This window comes from Schistocerca americana, chromosome 11 (genome assembly GCF_021461395.2).
Source record: "Schistocerca americana isolate TAMUIC-IGC-003095 chromosome 11, iqSchAmer2.1, whole genome shotgun sequence".
Lineage (NCBI taxonomy): Eukaryota > Metazoa > Arthropoda > Insecta > Orthoptera > Acrididae > Schistocerca > Schistocerca americana.
Genome location: NC_060129.1, coordinates 100,091,323 through 100,117,461, shown reverse-complemented (window position 1 = coordinate 100,117,461; position 26,139 = coordinate 100,091,323). Strand labels below are relative to the sequence as shown.

The 26,139-nt window shown below is 41.7% G+C and overlaps 1 protein-coding gene across 3 annotated transcripts in view; it reads right to left on the bottom strand.

Moving 5' to 3' along the window:
* LOC124553634 overlaps positions 1 to 26,139 on the bottom strand; it is a 518,253-nt gene that overhangs the window by 372,420 nt on the left and 119,694 nt on the right. For all 3 annotated transcript variants that reach the window (XM_047127501.1, XM_047127504.1, XM_047127503.1), the window contains exon 7: positions 22,480 to 22,702. In XM_047127501.1, the coding sequence (XP_046983457.1) occupies positions 22,480 to 22,702 (223 nt within the window). The remainder of the gene's footprint in view (positions 1 to 22,479; positions 22,703 to 26,139) is intronic.

Below are 26,139 nucleotides of genomic sequence, written 5' to 3'. Positions count from 1 at the left end.
TAAGTGCCTTTTTAAAATCAGTTCGTTTTGGTAATCGAGTCAGTTTCCTTCGGATATTTATTGTACAGTTCTATTCCTTGCTAGAACCTCTAAATCCACATTTAGATCTACGTGACTACTCTGCTAGGGAGTACATCGAACGGCCTACAGACTATTCCTCCACGGTTCCACCGTCTAGCGGCGCGCGGAAAAAACAAACACTTAAATATTTGCGAGGAAGACCTGATTTCTCTTATTTTATTACGACGGCCGTCTCTTCAAATGTAGGTGTGAGTCAAAAATATATTTTCGCGTTCGTTGCAGAGAGTCGATGACTGAAATTTCTCGTGACGAAAATACCTTTGCTTTCATGACTGACACCCGAGCCCACTCATCTTGCCCGTGACACTCCCTCCCCTGTACTACGAAACGAGCTGCACTTCTTTGAACTTTTTCGATGTCCCCCGTCAGTCCCGTCTGGTAAGGATTCCATATCGCACAGTAGTACCCTGGGCACGCACAAGCGTAGTAGAGGAAAGGTGCCTACTATGCGATAGTTCCCTAATATGAGACACCCCAACTGTGCTCATGTTAGGGGTTGCACTCTGGCGGAGAGTTTCTTAAACACGTCTACTGCGTGCCAGACGGCGACACAGCGAGTACGATGCCTTAGTTGAGCCGGACACAGTACCTAGAGATTGATACAAAATTTCTTGTGTTTGGAGTTTTTGCGACATCTGTGTTAAGACAATATTTCAGCTTAATGGTGAGTGGATATTACTGCACTCTTTTATTGATGTTATTTGTGACGCTATTACCTACAATAATTGACATTTAGGTTCATTTTCCAACGAACGTTGTTAGCAAGTGCGTGATTCTTTGTGTAACACGGCGAAATTCCTAATATGCGATAGTATGGGGATCCAAATACGCCACAGTGTCGCATATTACGATATCTATCGCATATTGGGGGGAGTCGTTCTCTCACGATTTGTTATATGTAATGTACGCAATATTATCACGACATAACAATATTTTATCATTTATTGTAGTAAAATGTTGGCAAGTGAAATACTGCCTTGCAATGGAAGAGCGATTTTATGCTCTTAAATGTAAGGACATACGAAGCATGGCCTTCCTGTTAGCTGTCAGAAATAGGCTGAAGAATCCCTTCAATTCAGAAAAGGCTTCAGCAGGAAAGAAATTGTTCCGAGTTTTCCTTAACAGACCTCCCATTTTATCAATGGAGACTCCTCAGGGTCTTGCAGCAGAAAGAGTGAAAGCTTTAACTCCAGAAAGTGTGGGGAGATTTTTTGATATTTACGAATCTGTGCTATCTGAAGTCAACCATAACCAGCATCGAGTCTTCAATGTTGACGAAACTGCAGCACAAACACAGCAAGTTTATTACTAGGAAAGGGAAGAGACAAGTTGCTGCCTTGACTTCAGCAGAAAGGGGAGATCTCACCACAGTTGTAACGTGTATGAACGCAGCTGGCACTTACGTTCCACCACTAATAGTCTTCCCAAGGAAGAATATGAAGCAGGAATTGATGGACGGTGCACCTGCAGGATCAATATCAGCTTGTCATCCAAGTGGCTGCATGCACACTCATTTTTACTCAGTGGTTTGATCATTTTGTGAGTCATGTCGAGCCATCTTCAAAAAAAAAAATGGCTCTGAGCACTATGGGACTCAACTGCTGAGGTCATTAGTCCCCTAGAACTTAGAACTAGTTAAACCTAACTAACCTAAGGACATCACAAACATCCATGCCCGAGGCAGGATTCGAACCTGCGACCGTAGCGGTCTTGCGGTTCCAGACTGCAGCGCCTTTAACCGCACGGCCACTTCGGCCGGCGAGCCATCTTCAAATGGACCTGACATTTTGATTCTTGATGGTCATTATTCCCACACAAAGAATCTCGATGTGTTTGACAAAGCACGCGAAAACAATGTTCATATTGTATGTTTTCCATCTCACTCAACGCATAAAATGCAGCCACTTGACGTCGGATTTATGGGGCCTTTGAAAACCTACTATGCCCAAGAGATAGTAACGTGGTTGGCAAGTAATCCAGGTCATGTTATCACGCCATTATTAACAGCCAGGTTATTTGGGGCAACTTACAACCGAGCAGCAGCAATGGAAGCATCTGTGAATGCCTTCAGAAAAACAGGTCTCATCCCATGCAACACTAACATCTTCGCAGAACATGAATTTTCAATTCATCGCTATGCTGCCGCTCTTCAAGAAAGAGATGCCAAAACCGAAAATGAAACTACTGATGGTGATGGTCAAGCTGTCAGCCCGGCAGACATCAGACCTCTCCCACACATCGCAAAACCACCTGGAGACAGTCAAATATAACGTCGACTCCTTATGTGAAGCAATTTCAAGAATCTAAACAGAAGAAATCAGAGGTTGAAACTAAGAAAACAGCCAGAATGTTATTTGGGGAGAAGAGTGGAAAATCTTCAAATCGTTAACCTAAAGCAAAAGAATCGTCTAGTGACTCCGCATCCGATGTCCATCTTGATGTCAGTGCAGATTCAGACAGCATTGATGATGATGCGGAGTGTCTGTTCTGTACTGGGGGCTTCTCTGAAGGCAAACACTGGGAGAAATGGGCACAGTGCATGAAATGTTATCGCTGGGCTCATGAAGATTGCCGTGTCACAGAAGACAATTTTGTTTGCCCCAGATGTCGTAAATATAAACCTAAGTAGTGTGAAATGAGTGAAGGATAACAGAAATGATTGAACATTTAAAAATTGTATATTCATATGTCATTATTCTGTAATAAAATAATGAAAGCAAAATCCTGTTACTGCCTCAGATTAGCAAACCTTGATCTCATTTCTACGAAATGCCATGTTTGTGAAGATTTAATTACTGAAAGATTGTTTATGATTGCAAATACGATAATTCGATGAAAAAATTAAATAACGCAAGATATTATTACCATCATAAAAATACAATTGCACTTACTTTTAGGTCTTTCAAATGGGTTTACAAAAGTGTGTCTCATATTAGGCATCTTTCCTCTACAGGTAGCTTCTTTATTGGATTGTTTTCAATCTTCTAAGTGTTCTGCCAATAAAACGCAATCTTTCGTTCGATTTCCCCACAGCACTGTCTGCATGATACTTTCGATTTAAGTTGTTAGTAGACGTAACTCCTAGGTATTTAGCTGAACTGATAGCCTTTAAATTTTTGTGATTAGTAGATTACTTTTCATTCTCGCTTGGGCCACATCACGCCTTTTATTTTTTGGAGCCAACTGCCACATTTAGCACCATATAGATATCTTGCCTATATCATTTTTAAGTCAGTTTTGATCTTCTGATGATTTTACTAGACAGTAAGTGGCACTATCATTTGCAAGTAACCTAAGACGGTTGCTGAGAAAGTCTGCTAACTCATTTATATACGCCAAGAACATCGTGATTTGGGAAACGCCAGATATCGCTTCCGTTCTCCTCGAGGAATTCCAGTCAGTTCTTATGAGCTGTGACCTTTCTGACAGGAAATGCCGAATCTAGTTATATTTAAAGAGAAGTCCTTGCTTCTAATTCTCCGTTGATACCAAAGCTATAAACATTGACCAAAATAAATACTTTCTCCTCGACGCTCTCACATTTGCCGAAAACCGCGTTTCGACTTGTCTAGCCGCTATAAATGGGGTGTTACGGTTTTACATAACTCACCCTGTATACCACTAAAAAATCTATAAAACCGTAGTGTCTATCTGTTTGTTTCTGAACATACTAATCTACAAAACTACTAGACAAATTTCCATGTGATTTTCCTAAGTCGTTTCAGCAAAGTTTTGGGCACCGTACAGACTTTAGTTCATCATCAGATCACGAAAAAAAATTGCGATTTCAAGTTTTACTAAGACCTTCCTGTCCGTCTATCTACCTGAACTCTAATCTCTAAAACTACCAGACGACTTATTATGGAATTTTCACTCGTAACTTTACCGTAGCTAGGGACACCGTATTCCAGCAAAATCATGTCACAAGAAAGATATTCATACATATTATAAAAATTTATCTACATGTGTATGTATGTGCATTTTCCCCATCTTCTCCGGAACCACTGGACCAATTTCAACCAAACTTGGTACACATACATTAGATGATCAAAAGTATCCGGACAACCCACAAAACACACTTTTTTCATATTAGGTGCGTTGTGCTGCCGCCTACTGCCAGGTACTCCATATCAGCGACCTCAGTACTCGTTTCAGATCGTGAGAGAGCAAAAATGGGGCGCTCCGCATCACTCACGGACCTTGAACGTGGTCAGGTGATTGGGTGTCACTTGTGTCATACGTCTGTACCTGAGATTTCGACACTCCTAAACATCCCTACGTCCACTTTTTTCTGATGTGATAGTCAAGTGCAAACGTGAAGAGACACGTACAGCACAAAAGCAAGCAGGCCGACCTCGTCAGTTGACTGACAGAGACCGCCGACAGTCGAAGAGGGTTGTAATGCGTAATAGGCAGACATCTATCCACGACATCAACACGAATTCTGAACTGCATCAGGATCCACTGCAAGTACTATGACAGTTAAGCGGGAGATGAGAAAACTTGGATCTCATGATCTAGCGGCTACTCATAAGCCACACATCACGCCGGTAAATGCCATACGACGCCTCCCTTAGTGTAAAGAGCGTGAACATCCGACGATTGAGAAGTGGAAAACGTTGTGTGGAGTAACAAATCACGGTACACAATGTGGCAGGGTGTGGGTATGGCGAATGGCCAGTGAACGTCATGTGCCAGCGTGTGTAGTGCCAACAGTAAAATTCGTAGGCGATGGTGTGGACGTGTTTTCCATGGAGGGGGCTTGCACCCCTTCTTGTTTTGCTTGACACTATCACAGCAGAGGCCTACATTGATTTTTTTAAGCACCTTCTGGCTTCCCACTGTTGAAGAGAAATTAGGGGATGGCGATTGCAACTTTCAACACGATCGAGCACCTGTTCATAATGCACGGCCTGTAGCGGAGTGGTTACACGACAATAACACCCCTGTAATGGACTGGCCTGCCAGAGTCCTTCCCTGATTCCTATAGAACACCTTTGGGATGTTTTGGAACGCCGACTTCGTGCCAGACCTCACCGACCGACATCGATACCTTTTCTCATTGCAGCACCCCGTGAAGAATGGGCTGCCATTCCCCAAGAAACTTCCCAGCACCTGACTGAACGTATGCCTGCGAGAGAGGAAGCTGTCAACAAGGCTAAGGGTGGACCAACACAATATTGAACCCCAGCATTACCGATGGAGGGCGCCACGAACTTGCAAGTCGTTTTCACCCAGGTGTCTTGATACTTTTCATCACATAGTGTATCATTAACTGTCTGGAAAGAATCGCTGTGAGTGTAAGAGCCACCTATACCCATCAAAGGCGAGAGAAAAATAAGTGTAGGTCGCAAAGCGCAGATACACAGATTGTATTCATCCATTGTTTGAGAACAAGAGTTCTTGGCGATATACGAAAGTTATTCCCGCTGATCCCTCACACGTAATGACGAAAGTAAAAAAGTTTCCATTTCCGCATCAGGCATTACGTTTTACGTTACTAATCATTTATCTGTAATTCTATTCGCGACCCATTTCAGGACATATGACGTCGTAGACACTAAGATGCATCGTGCATGATTTTTACATTTATTATTAATAACTCACTGGACCAGAAGAATAAAACATGGTGTCAGGAGCATAAATCCTGGACCGCTGATCAGTGGAAGCTCGTCATATGGTCCGACCAGTCAACGTTTTCGTTTCTTCCGACATTGGGCCGTGTTTACGTCTGGAGAACACCAAAAGAAGTCTACATTCCAGATTCCTTAATTCTAACGGCTAAGCATGGAGGTGGAAGTGTGGTATTGTGAGCTGCCATATCATTCCATTCTGCTGTTCCCATCATTACTCTCAAACTCCGTGTTACAGCCAACGATTATGTGAACATTTTAGGTGATAAGTCGTATCCCGTGATTCAAAGTTTGTTCCTCAACAATGATGCCATATTTCGGGACAACTATACACCCATTCACACAGCCAGGACAGTAGAATCGCCGAGCATGCAACAGAACAGCAGCGTCTTCTCTGGAAAGCACAGTCCCCGGACCTGAACATTATGGAACCCTTGTGAGCGGTTTTGGTGAGCAGACCATGGAGCAGATTTCCGCCCCCCTCGTCACTACAGCTGTTACAAGAGGTTATGATAGAAGAGTGGCACAACATTCCACTAGAGACTATGCAATTATTATATGACAGAACTTCAAGAAGAATCACATCTCTATTAAGGGCAAATGGGGCTCCAACCCTTATTAATAAACCATCGCCCAACTAAGTGAAGTGTTCACATTACTTTGCCCATCCCCTGTACAATGTATACTATGGTACTATACGCAATGTCTAGTACGGGATCACTTACCGATTTTCAACAAATTTTACACACAATTTCAAACGTGTACGAAAATCCCCACGAAATGACGAAAGGAAAACAGTGTACCTCTCACTACGTTTTCGCCGCTCACACAGTAAAACTGCGGCATCAGGCACGACGTTTTAATTGATTACTGCTGTACTACTACCTATATTTGAGACACATTTTCCAGATAGTGTTTGCGTATAGCACCGAATATACGTGCTAAATTGTGACATTGTACGGCACAAAGTTAGGACATATGACTTCATAAAAACATAGATGCGTGAGGAAGTACCGACGTCTGAATTTACAATTTCTTTGATATTACCTCTATGTGTAACGTATTTATCAGACAGTATGCACATATGCTGTTGAATGTATCTACAAAAATATGTCATTGACGGCACAAACAGAGGGTCATAAAGGGATCGATATAGCAAGGAAAGAGGAGGAGATAGAGACAGGGTGGGAAGATGGTCAGAGGAATTGGGGGGAAGGAGATCGACTAATAGAACTGAAATAAGTATTACCCGGGCCACGTTGGGTACTCAGATACGTTTGGTTAGTGAAATGTCAAGTTTTCTTCTGCCTTAGAGAATTTCACTTATATATGGTGACCGCCGCTGCAACTTTTTCATTTCAGTGACGTTGAACTGTCACAACGTTATTAACATCTACCACAGGCTCTTGGTTGTTTTTTCACAAGTCTTCCAAGTAAGGGGAGCTGACTGCCTCTATGTCCTTTTTACGCGACCAGCGTTCTGTTATCCTACTCCTTCTGTCTGCATGAACATAAGTGAAAAACTTTTGCCCCACAGATTTTGTGTAATAACATACCGTCTTGAAGTCTTGAAGTCTGGAAGGTAGGAGACGAGGTACTGGCTGAAGTAAAGCTGTGAGGACTGGGCGTGAGTCGTGCTTGCGTAGCTCAGTTGGTAGAGCGCTTGCCCGCGAGAGGCAAAGGTCCCGAGTTCGAGTCTCGGTCTGGCACACAATTTTAATCTGCTAGGAAGTTTCAACGTACCGTCTTCCTTGTTTTCTACAGATATCGGTTTACACATACTGAACGTCGCTGTAACATTTCCGTATGAAATAACCTGAACTATTACGGTGTTAGTGGTATGTCTGAGAAGTTATTTGGTGTTTTCTCTCAAGCCTGTGAGCTAAGGGAGAACTGACAGGTTGTGTGACATCTGTATACGTCTGGAGCTACTGTATATTACCTAACTCTAGTTCTCCATCGCGGAAAAGAAGTAATAAGGGCAGCAGAATGTTTCAAACTCAACCTCGGATTCAGGCTTCCTACATTTTTCCAAAAATGAGAGTATCGAAGGGCGATCTGTTTTAATTGTTAAAAACCATTCAAACGCCAAGAACGCACAAATTTTTTTATTCAAGATAACCGGTTTCAGGAGTCTTACTTCTCATCTTCAGGTCTTAAACATTTTTTGTAGTGAAAGACGTTGATTTTACGTTGAACCTTCTTGTGCATGACGATCAACACAAAATGAATATGTTTCAATACAAATAATGTTTAAGACATGGAGATGACAGATAAGACTCCTGAAATCGGTAGTCTCGAATGAAAAACATTTTGTGCGATCTTGTCTGCTGAATGATTTTTAACATTTTTTCCAACAGTTTTCGTGTGAATAACTGCCCCTTTCTTCTTCTCCTCCACAGTTTTCCACGTACATATCCTGAACATGTCTGAAGAACTTCATTACGTCGTTAATTAAGACTTCCGGGCCAAGAGGCCGTGATCGAACGGTAGAAAATCTTCCGCCTGACGTTTCGGTGACAGCTACAGGCAACATTTTCTGCAGTGAGCCGACCATTGGCTCCTAGGCATTGTTAGAATTATTTGTCGGAAAAACTGATCATCACATTAAAAATTTAATGCAAAACCTGAAGGAGATTACTATCAGCCCATAATCATTGCAGTTTCGATGTGGTATCCCTGTTCACCATGGTTTCGATTGACGAAGCTCCTTCTTCCACAGCTCACACGTTTACTACTGGTATAGTAGCCTTGTTTCGACACTCCCTATCCTCGACTTATTTTCAGGATAACAGTGAGTTCTACCAAGGTATTGAAGGAGTGGCAATGGGAAGCCCTCTAAGTCCGGTTGTTGTCAATCATTTTATGAAATTTTTTGAACAACAGGCGCTGCAGTCAGCCAGTTAAAGTTCTTTGAAGTGGTATCGGTATGTGGATGATACTTTTGTGATATGGACTCACTGTGAAGAGGAACTGAATGGTTTCTTGTTGCATTTAAATAGTATTTATCCGAACACACAGTGTACTATGGAGACATAGAGTAATGGACTGCTTAATTTTTGGATCTTACAGTAATAACATTGAAGAGGGGACCTCAGGTCAGAAGATATATAGGAGGGTAGGAAAGGTACACATAGCGATCGTTACCTCCATAAGGATTCCATGTAGTTGCGGTAAGGTTTATGTTGGAACAACAAAAAGAAGTGTTGATATTTGCCTGGGACACACCGACAGAATGGCTGTACCGGATTATGTTTTTGAAAAAGGTGATCATCAAATAAAATGCAGTCAGGTGAGCGCGCCACCTAAGACACTGCATTACTATGGACATACACTGAAGAGCCAAACAAACTGGTACAACTGCCTAATATCGTGTAGGGCGCCCGCGAGCACACATAAGTGCTGCAACCCGACGTGGCATGGACTCGGCTGATGTTTGAGTAGCCGTCTTAGATTGTTTGCATATTATGCTGTCATTTACCGTTTTGTACAGTCATCAGATGATCAAAACCACGCGCAAAATGATTTAGATATCTGTACGGTGCGAAAAGTGCCTATTGGCCCTGAATAAAGAAAACTGCGAAGTTATTCACATGAATACTAAAAGAAATCAATTAAATTTCGATTATGTGGTAAGTCACACAAATCTGAGGGCTGTAATTCGACTGAATACTTAGGGATAACTATTACAAATAACCTAAATTGGAACGGTCACATAGATAATATTGTGGGTAGAGCAAACCAAAGACTGTGATTCATTGGCAGAACACTTAGAAGGTGCAACAGGTCTACCAAAGAGACTGCTAACACTACGGTTGTCCGCCCAATTCTGGAGTACTGCTGTGCGGTGTGGGATCCGCATCATGTGGGACTGACGGATGACATTGAAAAAGTGCAAAGAAGGGCAGCTCCTTTTGTATTATCGCTAAACAGGGGAGATAGTGTCACAGACATGATACGTGAATTGGAGTGGCAATGATTAAAATAAAGGCGTTTTTGAAACTTCCTGGCAGATTAAAACTGTGTTGCGGGCCCAGACTCGAACTCGGGACCCTTGTCTTTCGAGGGCAAGTGCTCTACCAAGTGAGCTACCCAAGCACGACTCACTCTCCCGCCTCACAGCTTTACTTCTGCCAGTACGCCGCCTCCCACCTTCCAAACTTTACAGAAGCTCTCCTGCGAACCTTGCAGAACTAGCACTCCTGAAAGAAAGGATATTGCGGAGACATGGCTTAGCCACAGCCTGGAGTGAATTCACACCTATGAGTCCTGCAGGACTGCCCATAAATCCGTAAGAGTGTGAGGGGATCGAGCTCTCTTCTGAACAGCTCATTGTAAGGCATCCTGCGGAGTTGGGTGTGCAGCGGAAGTGTTTAAATTCAGAAGAGTGCTCCTGGAGCCACACTTTTGCATTGTCCTGCTGGAATTGCCCAAGTTCGTTGGAATGCACAATGGACATGAACAGACGCAGGTCATCAGACAGGATGCTTACGTAAGTGTCACGTGTCAAAGTTCAAAATGGTTCAAATGTCTCTGAGCACTATGGGACTTAACATCTAAGGTAATCAATCCCGTAGAACTTAGAACTACTTAAACCTAACTAACCTAAAGACAGCACACACATCCATGCCCGAGGCAGGATTCGAACCTGCGACCGTAGCGGTCGCCCGGTTCCAGACTGAAGCGCCTAGAACCGCTCGGCCACACCGGCCGGCTTTCGCACAATTGTTTTATTGATCTCCATTGTAGGATGTAATTTTAGTAAGTAACTAAAAGATTTTGTTCCAGCATTACTCTGGTAATTTGACGGTTACTTAAGCTTTAGTGTTTTTTCTTTCTTAATTCCGATGTTAAGGTTTTGCTAATGAAAGTGTCCTCCTGTTCAGGATTTTTTACTTCTGATGAAGGTATATTTATATATACCGAACCTTGGTTAAGAATTTTAATAAATCTTTATCCGCCCGGCGGATTTGTGTCGAGGTCCGGTGAGCCGGTCAGTCTGTGGATGGTTTATAGGTGGTTTTCCACCTGCCTCGGCGAATGGAGGCTGGTTCCCCTTATTCCGCCTCAGCTACACTATGTCGGCGATCGCTACGCAAACACGTTCTCCACGTACGCGTATACCACCATTACTCTACCACGCAAACATAGGGGTTATACTAGTCTGGTGTGAGACATTCCCTGGGGGGTCCACTGGGGATCGAACAATACAATAACCCTGGGTTCGGTGAGGGGCGGCGGAGGAGTGAAGTGGACTGCGGTAGTGGTCGTGGGGTTGTGGACCACTGTGGCTGCAGCAGGGACGGAGCCTCTCCGTCGTTTCTAGGTTCCCGGATAACGTAACGTAACATAACAAGGACATAGAAGCATTGTTAATTCACTATGAGTGAAATGTGTTCATTTGCAGTAGAAGAACGTAACACTATTTAGTACAGTATGTACAGAACAACACGAATGTTCACCCAAATGCCATTTACTAAGATCTTGTGTCAGCCAGTACAACACAACATTGTTTTATACATCTGCACGTGTAGCAGGGCTTCCACCAAGATTACCTACCTGCCTATGTGTAACGTATAAGATAACCAGAATATGTGTATAAAATACGAGGATGGTTTGAAAAGTTCTCGGAAACACCACGAGAGGTCAGCGCTAGCGCAACGAGTTGCTCACGTGACATTCACTGGACTGCTGCCTGTAAACATGTGCCACGGAAGACAGCTGTGGCGGTGACGTGGCTCTGTTGATGTTCCCGCGTAGTGATTTGCGAAGATGGAAAAAATCGAGATTCGAGCGTGATTAAGTACTTTGTCAAGAAAGGTATGAAAGCCAAGGACATTCGTGCCGATTTCCAGAATACTCCCTCATATTCAACTGTCGCCAAGTAGACAAATCAATTTAAATTTGGTCGGGAGAGCTTAGACGATGATCCGCGCAGTGGTCGGTCAACATGTGTCACTACTCCAGAAAACATTGCAAAAGTGCACGAAATGGTCACGGAGGATCGCCGATTGAAGGTGCGTGAAATTGCTCACACCTGCCAGATGTCATCTGAAAGGGTATTGAGACGGGTGTTACGATAAATGAAGGAAAACCCCCAGTTGGGAAACGGGGCCAAAATTAGTTGGTTATTGTAGAGTTACAATTTACAATTTCTTTATTGATTACTTCAACCATTAAAAGTCATTTCCTTATCACTTGACCAGTAACAGATCCAAAAAAGCTAGTAGGCATGACTGCCTTTTCAAAACAATTTACTTTACAGTTAACGGCCAAACCATTTTACTTAAATCCGACTTTGTTAAAACATTTGACAACAAATCAAAATTTTCCAAGTAATGAAACTAAAAACTTTACTTTACCGTTAATAGCCAAGCCATTTTACTTAAAACAGACTTTGATAAAGCATTTAATAACAAAAATAACTTTCCAAGTAATGAAACAAAAAAAAACACCAATTTGCATACAATTTCGCTACCGAACATGTAGGGAACCAACTTCTTTTAAACTTTGGCACAACAAGATATTAAATTATAAGGGCTCGCTTACAGGGAGGCAGAACTCGCATTTTCAATGGATGCCAAGTAGATTAAAACAATCAAAGTAAAGATACAGTCATTCACCTTTTACAATAACTACCAATTTTAATGCCACGTAATTTTAAAAACCTACCAAAAAGAGAAACTTAACCTTTCTAAACAGTGGCCAAAAACAGTCAGAGTAAAACACGACCATTTAACATTTTACAATAACTAACAACATTAATACCACGTCCTGCCACCAAAATGTCCTGGGATAGAAATAATTAACCGACCGGGTGTAAGGGCGGCCACAATTGTCTCCCGAAGAATGCTCAGGCTAGAAGCGGACTAACAGAACCACAACGCCTCACATTCAGCAGTCACATCGACCTCACGGGAGGCCAGGGGAGGAGGAGGAATCAAATCAGGAACCACAATCCCTGCCCAAAAATACACTTCCTCGCAAGCACTACTAATAAGAAGCCAAAAGATCACTGTCTATAGTTACACCGGCGACAGGGACAGGAAACCCGAACGCAGGAGGCCACAAGGCAGGAGAGACGCTGGTTGCACAAACCAAAATTCTTCAATTAACATTTAAACCTTTAACCAACTTAACTTGCAGTTTAGCAGAGAAACAGCGGGTGAACTCCGATGCAAAGGTTCCTCACATCCGACCGTGTCCACGTCGCCAGCGAACCCAACCGGGCACAGTCACGCAGCCACGCGCTCTGTCACCGCAGCCCTCGTCTTCTCTGCACCCACGGTGGCGAAATACCACCCCTCAGGTTAGGCGAGTTACTAGTCCGTCATTCCCGCCTCCAGACGGAAAATTTAAAGACGTCCGTTGCCACTCCCACCAAGTAGTGATTCGGAACCACAGCCGTGGCCCCCGGGTGTTCGCAGCAAGAGCTTACAGTCTTGTCCCGTCAACTCGTCCCACTCGTCTCGCACCGCCAGTATAGACCACGCGGCTTCTCGGAACAACAGCCAACTCTCAACGGCCACGCCACGCCGCGGTCTCAACTACGACATTCTCTAATTCCCGATTTTAAAAACCCGACCGACTGACTCGTCACCAGCCGGCCGCGGTGATCTAGCGGTTCTAGGCGCTCAGTCCAGAGTCGTGCGACTGCTACGGTCGCAGGTTCGAATCCTGCCTCGGGCATGGATGTGTGTGATGTCCTTAGGTTAGTTAGGTTTAAGTAGTTCTAGGGGACTGATGACCATTGATGTTAAGTCCCATAGTGCTCAGAGCCATTTGAACAATTTTTGACTCGTCACCGCTAGGCAACCAACCGGCCATCCCCCCAACGATCTAATCGCCTTACACAAGGCTAACAGGAAGCAACGACTCGAAGATCGATAAGACCGGACACGCGGCCAGAGGGGAATCTCAACAGAATCGTACGCAGCATAACGATAAATATGAAAGACTCAATTAACGATGGAATGGAAGGACTCAGAACAATCTTTACAGCGCGATATATGTTGAGAGCCGACACACGGCTCAGGTATATCACATTTTATCTGAATAATTGGAAATGAAAAAAATTACCTACAAGATGGATGCCACGACTGTTAACGCTGGATCAGAAACGCACAAGAATGAACATATCGGAGCAACGTTTGTCCCGCTTTAGGAGAACGAAGAAGAATTTCTGCCCCGTTCTGTGACCACAGATGAAACCTGGGTGCACCACTATACCCCAGAGACAAAACAACAGTCAAAGCAGTGGAAACATGCTGATTCTCTGCCACCAAAGAAAGCAAAGACAATTCCTTCAGCAGGAAAGGTCACGGCTTCAGTGTTCTTGGATGCAAAAGGGATTCTGTTTGTAGATTGTCTTCCCACTGGGCAAACAATTACTGGAGAATACTACGCTAACCTAACGGACAAATTGCAACAAAAAATAAGCGAAAAAGGCCAGGTTTAGCGAGGAACAAAGTCATCTTCCATCAAGTTAATGCGTGCCCGCACACATGTGCCGTCGCCATGGCAAAATTACACGAACTAAGGTATGAAATGTTGCCACACCAGGCTTATTCACCAGATACGGCTCCGTCAGAGTTCCATCTCTTCTCAAAACTGAAATTTTTTTTTGGTGGATGAAGGTTCACTTCAAACGAAGAATTGATAGCCTGAGTTGACAACTATTTTTCAGACCTGGAGGAAACTCATTTTCGAGATGGGTTCAAGGCACTGGAACATCGTTGGACCAAGTGCATTAATGTAAAAGGACAGTACATTGAAAAAAAAATAGTTTCAGTGATGTAAGTACTTTTTTCTATTCCGTTCCGACAACTTTTCAAACCACCCTCGTACACTGCATTCGTTTAGAAGGTAGGTGAATAATAAACAGTTGTGCTGTAAATAGTGTCCTCTATCACGGTCACTATACCTCCCAACCAGTGGAAAAGTATGTAACGTTGGCAGTAAAACTTATACAAAAAATTTCAGGACAGCACTACGTTTGGTTGCAAGAAGAACACATCTATGGCTGGGAAGTGTAGCACTCAACAAGTGAATTTATTTGCAAGCAGTACACTGCATTCGTTTAGAAGGTAGGTGAATAATAAACAGTTGTGCTGTAAATAGTGTCCTCTATCACGGTCACTATACCTCCCAACCAGTGGAAAAGTATGTAACGTTGGCAGTAAAACTTATACAAAAAATTTCAGGACAGCACTACGTTTGGTTGCAAGAAGAACACATCTATGGCTGGGAAGTGTAGCACTCAACAAGTGAATTTATTTGCAAGCAGTACACTGCATTCATTTAGAAGGTAGGTGAATAATAAACAGTTGTGCTGTAAATAGTGTCCTCTATCACGGTCACTATACCTCCCAACCAGTGGAAAAGTATGTAACGTTGGCAGTAAAACTTATACAAAAAATTTCAGGACAGCACTACGTTTGGTTGCAAGAAGAACACATCTATGGCTGGGAAGTGTAGCACTCAACAAGTGAATTTATTAGCAAGCAGTACACTGCATTCGTTTAGAAGGTAGGTGAATAATAAACAGTTGTGCTGTAAATAGTGTCCTCTATCACGGTCACTATACCTCCCAACCAGTGGAAAAGTATGTAACGTTGGCAGTAAAACTTATACAAAAAATTTAAGGACAGCACTACGTTTGGTTGCAGGAAGAACACATCTATGGCTGGGAAGTGTAGCACTCAACAAGTGAATTTATTTGCAAGCAGTACACTGCATTCGTTTAGAAGGTAGGTGAATAATAAACAGTTGTGCTGTAAATAGTGTCCTCTATCACGGTCACTATACCTCCCAACCAGTGGAAAAGTATGTAACGTTGGCAGTAAAACTTATACAAAAAATTTCAGGACAGCACTACGTTTGGTTGCAAGAAGAACACATCTATGGCTGGGAAGTGTAGCACTCAACAAGTGAATTTATTTGCAAGCAGTACACTGCATTCGTTTAGAAGGTAGGTGAATAATAAACAGTTGTGCTGTAAATAGTGTCCTCTATCATGGTCACTATACCTCCCAACCAGTGGAAAAGTATGTAACGTTGGCAGTAAAACTTATACAAAAAATTTAAGGACAGCACTACGTTTGGTTGCAGGAAGAACACATCTATGGCTGGGAAGTGTAGCACTCAACAAGTGAATTTATTTGCAAGCAGTACACTGCATTCGTTTAGAAGGTAGGTGAATAATAAACAGTTGTGCTGTAAATAGTGTCCTCTATCACGGTCACTATACCTCCCAACCAGTGGAAAAGTATGTAACGTTGGCAGTAAAACTTATACAAAAAATTTCAGGACAGCACTACGTTTGGTTGCAAGAAGAACACATCTATGGCTGGGAAGTGTAGCACTCAACAAGTGAATTTATTTGCAAGCAGTACACTGCATTCGTTTAGAAGGTAGGTGAATAATAAACAGTTGTGCTGTAAATAGTGTCCTCTATCACGGTCACTATACCTCCCAACCAGTGGAAAAGTATGTAACGTTGGCAGTAAAACTTATACAAAAAATTTCAGGACAGCACTACGTTTGGTTGCAAGAAGAACACATCTATGGCTGGGAAGTGTAGCACTCAACAAGTGAATTTATTTGCAAGCAGTACACTGCATTCATTTAGAAGGTAGGTGAATAATAAACAGTTGTGCTGTAAATAGTGTCCTCTATCACGGTCACTATACCTCCCAACCAGTGGAAAAGTATGTAACGTTGGCAGTAAAACTTATACAAAAAATTTCAGGACAGCACTACGTTTGGTTGCAAGAAGAACACATCTATGGCTGGGAAGTGTAGCACTCAACAAGTGAATTTATTAGCAAGCAGTACACTGCATTCGTTTAGAAGGTAGGTGAATAATAAACAGTTGTGCTGTAAATAGTGTCCTCTATCACGGTCACTATACCTCCCAACCAGTGGAAAAGTATGTAACGTTGGCAGTAAAACTTATACAAAAAATTTAAGGACAGCACTACGTTTGGTTGCAGGAAGAACACATCTATGGCTGGGAAGTGTAGCACTCAACAAGTGAATTTATTTGCAAGCAGTACACTGCATTCGTTTAGAAGGTAGGTGAATAATAAACAGTTGTGCTGTAAATAGTGTCCTCTATCACGGTCACTATACCTCCCAACCAGTGGAAAAGTATGTAACGTTGGCAGTAAAACTTATACAAAAAATTTCAGGACAGCACTACGTTTGGTTGCAAGAAGAACACATCTATGGCTGGGAAGTGTAGCACTCAACAAGTGAATTTATTTGCAAGCAGTACACTGCATTCGTTTAGAAGGTAGGTGAATAATAAACAGTTGTGCTGTAAATAGTGTCCTCTATCACGGTCACTATACCTCCCAACCAGTGGAAAAGTATGTAACGTTGGCAGTAAAACTTATACAAAAAATTTCAGGACAGCACTACGTTTGGTTGCAGGAAGAACACATCTATGGCTGGGAAGTGTAGCACTCAACAAGTGAATTTATTTGCAAGCAGTACACTGCATTCGTTTAGAAGGTAGGTGAATAATAAACAGTTGTGCTGTAAATAGTGTCCTCTGTCACGGTCACTATACCTCCCAACCAGTGGAAAAGTATGTAACGTTGGCAGTAAAACTTATACAAAAAATTTCAGGACAGCACTACGTTTGGTTGCAAGAAGAACACATCTATGGCTGGGAAGTGTAGCACTCAACAAGTGAATTTATTTGCAAGCAGTACACTGCATTCGTTTAGAAGGTAGGTGAATAATAAACAGTTGTGCTGTAAATAGTGTCCTCTATCACGGTCACTATACCTCCCAACCAGTGGAAAAGTATGTAACGTTGGCAGTAAAACTTATACAAAAAATTTAAGGACAGCACTACGTTTGGTTGCAAGAAGAACACATCTATGGCTGGGAAGTGTAGCACTCAACAAGTGAATTTATTTGCAAGCAGTACACTGCATTCGTTTAGAAGGTAGGTGAATAATAAACAGTTGTGCTGTAAATAGTGTCCTCTATCACGGTCACTATACCTCCCAACCAGTGGAAAAGTATGTAACGTTGGCAGTAAAACTTATACAAAAAATTTCAGGACAGCACTACGTTTGGTTGCAAGAAGAACACATCTATGGCTGGGAAGTGTAGCACTCAACAAGTGAATTTATTTGCAAGCAGTACACTCCATTCGTTTAGAAGGTAGGTGAATAATAAACAGTTGTGCTGTAAATAGTGTCCTCTATCACGGTCACTATACCTCCCAACCAGTGGAAAAGTATGTAACGTTGGCAGTAAAACCTATACAAAAAATTTCAGGACAGCACTACGTTTGGTTGCAAGAAGAACACATCTATGGCTGGGAAGTGTAGCACTCAACAAGTGAATTTATTTGCAAGCAGTACACTGCATTCGTTTAGAAGGTAGGTGAATAATAAACAGTTGTGCTGTAAATAGTGTCCTCTATCACGGTCACTATACCTCCCAACCAGTGGAAAAGTATGTAACGTTGGCAGTAAAACTTATACAAAAAATTTCAGGACAGCACTACGTTTGGTTGCAAGCAGAACACATCTATGGCTGGGAAGTGTAGCACTCAACAAGTGAATTTATTTGCAAGCAGTACACTGCATTCGTTTAGAAGGTAGGTGAATAATAAACAGTTGTGCTGTAAATAGTGTCCTCTATCACAGTCACTATACCTCCCAACCAGTGGAAAAGTATGTAACGTTGGCAGTAAAACTTATACAAAAAATTTCAGGACAGCACTACGTTTGGTTGCAGGAAGAACACATCTATGGCTGGGAAGTGTAGCACTCAACAAGTGAATTTATTTGCAAGCAGTAAACTGCATTCGTTTAGAAGGTAGGTGAATAATAAACAGTTGTGCTGTAAATAGTGTCCTCTATCACGGTCACTATACCTCCCAACCAGTGGAAAAGTATGTAACGTTGGCAGTAAAACTTATACAAAAAATTTCAGGACAGCACTACGTTTGGTTGCAAGAAGAACACATCTATGGCTGGGAAGTGTAGCACTCAACAAGTGAATTTATTTGCAAGCAGTACACTGCATTCGTTTAGAAGGTAGGTGAATAATAAACAGTTGTGCTGTAAATAGTGTCCTCTATCACGGTCACTATACCTCCCAACCAGTGGAAAAGTATGTAACGTTGGCAGTAAAACTTATACAAAAAATTTCAGGACAGCACTACGTTTGGTTGCAAGAAGAACACATCTATGGCTGGGAAGTGTAGCACTCAACAAGTGAATTTATTTGCAAGCAGTACACTGCATTCGTTTAGAAGGTAGGTGAATAATAAACAGTTGTGCTGTAAATAGTGTCCTCTATCACGGTCACTATACCTCCCAACCAGTGGAAAAGTATGTAACGTTGGCAGTAAAACTTATACAAAAAATTTCAGGACAGCACTACGTTTGGTTGCAGGAAGAACACATCTATGGCTGGGAAGTGTAGCACTCAGCAAGTGAATTTATTTGCAAGCAGTACACTGCATTCGTTTAGAAGGTAGGTGAATAATAAACAGTTGTGCTGTAAATAGTGTCCTCTATCACGGTCACTATACCTCCCAACCAGTGGAAAAGTATGTAACGTTGGCAGTAAAACTTATACAAAAAATTTCAGGACAGCACTACGTTTGGTTGCAAGAAGAACACATCTATGGCTGGGAAGTGTAGCACTCAACAAGTGAATTTATTTGCAAGCAGTACACTGCATTCGTTTAGAAGGTAGGTGAATAATAAACAGTTGTGCTGTAAATAGTGTCCTCTATCACGGTCACTATACCTCCCAACCAGTGGAAAAGTATGTAACGTTGGCAGTAAAACTTATACAAAAAATTTCAGGACAGCACTACGGTTGGTTGCAAGAAGAACACATCTATGGCTGGGAACTGTAGCACTCAACAAGTGAATTTATTTGCAAGCAGTACACTGCATTCGTTTAGAAGGTAGGTGAATAATAAACAGTTGTGCTGTAAATAGTGTCCTCTATCACGGTCACTATACCTCCCAACCTGTGGAAAAGTATGTAACGTTGGCAGTAAAACTTATACAAAAAATTTCAGGACAGCACTACGTTTGGTTGCAAGAAGAACACATCTATGGCTGGGAAGTGTAGCACTCAACAAGTGAATTTATTTGCAAGCAGTACACTGCATTCGTTTAGAAGGTAGGTGAATAATAAACAGTTGTGCTGTAAATAGTGTCCTCTATCACGGTCACTATACCTCCCAACCAGTGGAAAAGTATGTAACGTTGGCAGTAAAACTTATACAAAAAATTTCAGGACAGCACTACGTTTGGTTGCAAGAAGAACACATCTATGGCTGGGAAGTGTAGCACTCAACAAGTGAATTTATTTGCAAGCAGTACACTGCATTCGTTTAGAAGGTAGGTGAATAATAAACAGTTGTGCTGTAAATAGTGTCCTCTATCACGGTCACTATACCTCCCAACCAGTGGAAAAGTATGTAACGTTGGCAGTAAAACTTATACAAAAAATTTCAGGACACCACTACGTTTGGTTGCAAGAAGAACACATCTATGGCTGGGAAGTGTAGCACTCAACAAGTGAATTTATTTGCAAGCAGTACACTGCATTCGTTTAGAAGGTAGGTGAATAATAAACAGTTGTGCTGTAAATAGTGTCCTCTATCACGGTCACTATACCTCCCAACCAGTGGAAAAGTATGTAACGTTGGCAGTAAAACTTATACAAAAAATTTCAGGACAGCACTACGTTTGGTTGCAAGAAGAACACATCTATGGCTGGGAAGTGTAGCACTCAACAAGTGAATTTATTTGCAAGCAGTACACTGCATTCGTTTAGAAGGTAGGTGAATAATAAACAGTTGTGCTGTAAATAGTGTCCTCTATCACGGTCACTATACCTCCCAACCAGTGGAAAAGTATGTAACGTTGGCAGTAAAACTTATACAAAAAATTTCAGGACAGCACTACGTTTGGTTGCAAGAAGAACACATCTATGGCTGGGAAGTGTAGCACTCAACAAGTGAATTTATTTGCAAGCAGTACACTGCATTCGTTTAGAAGGTAGGTGAATAATAAACAGTTGTGCTGTAAATAGTGTCCTCTATCACGGTCACTGTACCTCCCAACCAGTGGAAAAGTATGTAACGTTGGCAGTAAAACTTATACAAAAAATTTCAGGACAGCACTACGTTTGGTTGCAAGAAGAACACATCTATGGCTGGGAAGTGTAGCACTCAACAAGTGAATTTATTTGCAAGCAGTACACTGCATTCGTTTAGAAGGTAGGTGAATAATAAACAGTTGTGCTGTAAATAGTGTCCTCTATCACGGTCACTATACCTCCCAACCAGTGGAAAAGTATGTAACGTTGGCAGTAAAACTTATACAAAAAATTTCAGGACAGCACTACGTTTGGTTGCAAGAAGAACACATCTATGGCTGGGAAGTGTAGCACTCAACAAGTGAATTTATTTGCAAGCAGTACACTGCATTCGTTTAGAAGGTAGGTGAATAATAAACAGTTGTGCTGTAAATAGTGTCCTCTATCACGGTCACTATACCTCCCAACCAGTGGAAAAATATGTAACGTTGGCAGTAAAACTTATACAAAAAATTTCAGGACAGCACTACGTTTGGTTGCAAGAAGAACACATCTATGGCTGGGAAGTGTAGCACTCAACAAGTGAATTTATTTGCAAGCAGTACACTGCATTCGTTTAGAAGGTAGGTGAATAATAAACAGTTGTGCTGTAAATAGTGTCCTCTATCACGGTCACTATACCTCCCAACCAGTGGAAAAGTATGTAACGTTGGCAGTAAAACTTATACAAAAAATTTCAGGACAGCACTACGTTTGGTTGCAAGAAGAACACATCTATGGCTGGGAAGTGTAGCACTCAACAAGTGAATTTATTTGCAAGCAGTGGGCTGTTCATAAAAATAAAATACTTGCTAAACATAAAGGGAGCTTAAATTTCAACACAAAAGCACAGTTATAGATGTTACATGGAGGTAATGCAAATTTTTTATAGTGCTGTTCAATCTCTCATTCATCTCATGTACCTCCCATCACCTCCTACAGCAATGTGTGGAAGTATATTTGAGGGAGGTGGATGGTTTGAATTCACTTGCGACAAACATACGATTAGAAACCGAATCAATGGCCATTTTTGGAGAAAACGAATGGGCTGTTCATAAAAATAAAATACTTGCTAAACATAAAGGGAGCTTAAATTTCAACACAAAAGCACAGTTATAGATGTTACATGGAGGTAATGCAAATTTTTCTATAGTGCTGTTCAATCTCTCATTCATCTCATGTACCTCCCATCACCTCCTACAGCAATGTTTGGAAGTATTTTTCTACTTTTTAAGCTTTGTAGATCTCACCTACATGTCTTGAATGTGACGTGTTTGATTTGTTTACTTCAATTAACGACGTTTCTTTCGTTCTTATAAGAATGCTAAACCCTAGCTTGTAAACAGGGATTATTGTCTTTTTCTTACAGCACTCAAGTAAAGAGGAAGAAAACTGATGAGTAGAGCATACGTTCATCATGTGTAGTTTATGGGAAGATAACATATTTATACAGACGTAATTCCATTTTTATTCGTTTCTTGAACAGGATCTCACTATCCGTTGCTACAAAATGTAAGGATTTATTTTGTTGTTAATAGTCTCTGCATACACATTCAGCGAGAGAATGTATCGGTTTGAGGATATTATTGTACCTAAGCAGTCTACAGTCGCTGAGATGCAGTAAATTACGTACCTGTCGTATATGAAACACGTTGTCTGAAGGAATATGAATTCCAACTTTGTCCACTTGTAATGAGTAAGTTTTGACCAGAGCTTCTGAGTACAGTTTCTTCCGTACTCGGATAGAGACGCTTAATAACACTTGCTTCGGTAGTGTCTCCGTCATATAGATATCCAAAATCCGTATCGTAATTAAGGCGATACCGTTCATGATGATTACTCGTTTCGTGCAATGTCTGAAAAAGAAAATGCCCACAAAAATTACTTAGGATATCACTTTAAAGGATGCAAACAGAGGCAAAAGGAACAAATCATTCATAGAGAAATATAAAAATTTAGATACCAACAGTGTATTATTATTTCACATTTTAATGACTAAACGTATGTTAAAGAGGAGTTATCTACATTATCATTTTTGGCTTAAAGCCAGCAAAACTCTTTAAATGAAAGAACACAAGACTTCCCTTTTCTGATATTGCTAAGCATTCGTTTTTGCTTTTCGGCTTCCAAGGATAACGCTAATGTCAACCTAATGCTGGAAGTCCAGTCCAACTGCTTTTGGTATATGACTGGCTGCAAAAGTCTTCTGCCTCCTTATATTAAATAAATTCCTGCAGACTTACGCAACTGCCTTTGCACCATTTTTCCTAGACAACTTAAATTATCCATCGACAGTACGCAAGTTTGATAGGAATTAAACAGACCAGTAACAGAACACAAGGCACTTATCGAAACATTTAAATTCTTCATTAACACGCGAGGATAAGCACCTGACGTGTCCAGACAGAACATACTGGGATGGTCGTTTTATATAATTTATATAGTACCAGAAATTATCGGCAATCACTTGTAAACTTCCCAGCTAAACACCTTTGCTAAAGGACTGAAGAAGGACTCACCCATGAGAAGGTGTGCATATCTGAACCAAAGTAAGGTATTTAATTTTGATACAGCCTGCCCCTTGAGACATGCTGTGTGGGGGAGGGGGGGAGGCTGGTGGATATGGCAGCAGAATTGAATTCGTAATTAGTGGAGTAAGGCTAGAAAACCGTAATGTCACACCCTTCATAACCTGGTTACCAAATTGCAAATTCCAGCAGGATAACGCAAGATCCCAGAATACGGTTCACGTCTCTCATAGCTTGAAGAATTTACGGATGCTAGACTGGCCTGCTCTGTCCCCTGTGTGGCTCACGTGGTACATGTCTGGGATGAAAGCGAAATCCACACACACTACCATCCCTGTATGTCATCAGCAATGTTCATGAAATGAATAAGCGTGGTCTATAGATACGGCTGTTCTTTCACTCCACATCGAAAACAAAATTTATTCGTGCCTGTAGGGATTATACCTGGTACTGATATTGATAATGGGCATCAGTCCTGAGTGGTACAATAGGTTTGCTCACTTAATACTGTTACGTGGTGAACATCTCCAAAAAGTTTGATCGAACTGGACAGGTGCTTCATGGTATAACACTTCTCATTTCAGTCGCTGTACAACATTTACAATGTAAAGTCTCAACGCTTTTCGCTTCAGTGACTTGGTGGAGGTATATACCCTTCCCAACAAAAATGAAACACAAAGGGTACATACGCCGCATGCCTTACTACCGTTATGTCGCTACTTGTATTTGTTTATATTTTTTATTGCGCGTCATACTCTATATTTGCATCAATGAACGATATAGAAGTGCGTACGTCATAAAAATGGGATCACCTTTCAGAATTTCAGCTACAGCTTAGGTCGAGTAAGATGTATTTTAGTCTTGCCTGTCCCCAGTGCTGCCAAATGCTCCAACAGAAACGACACCCCCTGGTTCAGTTTCCTTTCTGTTGAGAGTGAAACAAAACTGTACGGCGCGTAAGCATTACCTCGTTACAAGTTTAACAACATTAATCTCCTTATCTTACACAACAGACAGGTATGTGTTAGTGTGGACACGTGTCGTAGTGTACGGAAGTGTTCTTCTGCATTCATTAGAACTCTACAGTTTACTGTCGATGTTTTCATTTCCAGAGGGGACTACGCTTTAATGCTTTCAAATATTACTTTCCCAAATTATAATATGCTAAGAGATGAACAAAAAATAATTCCTACAATTAACAATGAAGGCTCTCTCTGGCATGGCTCTCTCTGGCATGGTGAATGGGGATTCGGTGCCTAACTTTGATAGCGTCAAGACATATATCAGTGGATGACAATAGTTAATTTTCAACCATCGAAGTAGAGTCATGTACACTTCACTTTTATTTACAAAAATGAAACTGCCCGCCGCGCGGAGTGGCCGCGCGGTCTCAGCCGCCATGTCACGGACAGCGCGGCCGCTCCCGCCGGAGGTTCGAGTCCTCCCTCGGGCATGGGTGTCTCTGTTGTTCTTGGCATAAGTTAGTTTAAGTTAGTGTGTAAGCTTAGGGACTGTTGAGCCCAGCAGTTTTGTCCTTTGAGAATTCACACACATTTGAACATTGGCGCTATGTACAACCTTTATTCGCATTTTTTTTTTTGTGGAGGGATGTATATTTAACGTAACAGACTCACAGCAATTAGCTTTGCATACCATTTCTCCTACCTTTTCAATTTGCTCCTCTTATTGATATTATGCCCCAGATATCGTTAGTTATTAATTTATTGATTCAATGATTGTTTTCCCTAAATTGCATCAACGTCAGTGACTTCCAATATTGTGTAACAAGGCAGAAGAAGTGAATGCTAGATCTGTCGTAGACTGTACTAAAAATCAGTTACTTACTGTTATTCTGCCCATTTTCTTAAATACAAGAAATTTATCTATATGATTTTTAATGTACTAAAATTTACAAGACCATTGTCTGAAAGTACTTGCATGGACTGTAGTGTTATATACAACTTCTAAATGGTGGAACTACTTCTAGGTAGTTCCCACACAGGGAAGTGTGGTAGGTCCGCTGTTGTTTTCTATCTACATAAATGACCTTTTGGATAGGGTGGATAGCAATGTGCGGCTGTTTGCTGACGATGCTGTGATGTATGGGAAGGTGTCGTAGTTGAGTGACTGTAGGAGGATACAAGATGACTTGGACAGGATTTGTGATTGGTGTAAAGAATGGCAGCTAACTCTAAATATAGATAAATGTAAATGAATGCAGATGAATAGGAAAAAGAATACAGTGATGTTTGAATATTCCATTAGTAGTGTAGCGCTTGGCACAGTACGTCGATTAAGTATTTGGGCGTAACATTGCAGAGCGATAGGAAGTGGGCCAAGCATGTAATGGCAGTTGTGGGGAAGGAGGATAGTCGTCTTCGGTTCATTGGTTGAATTTTGGGAAGATGTGGCTCATCTGTAAAGGAGACCGCTTATAAAACACTGATACTACCTATTCTTGAGTACTGCTCAGCATTTGGGATCCCTATCAGGTCGGACTGAGGGAGGACATAGAAGCAATTCAGAGGCGGGCAGCTAGATTTGTTACTGGTAGGTTAAATCATCACGCGTTACGGAAATGCTTCAGGAACTCGGGTGGGAGTCTCTGGAGGAATGGAGGCGTTCTTTTCGTGAATCGCTACTGACGAAATTTAGAGAACCAGCATCTCCGGCTGACTGCAGTACAATTTTACTACCACCAACTTACATTTCGCGGAAAGACCACAAAGATAAGATAAGAGAGATTAGGGCTCGTACAGAGGCAT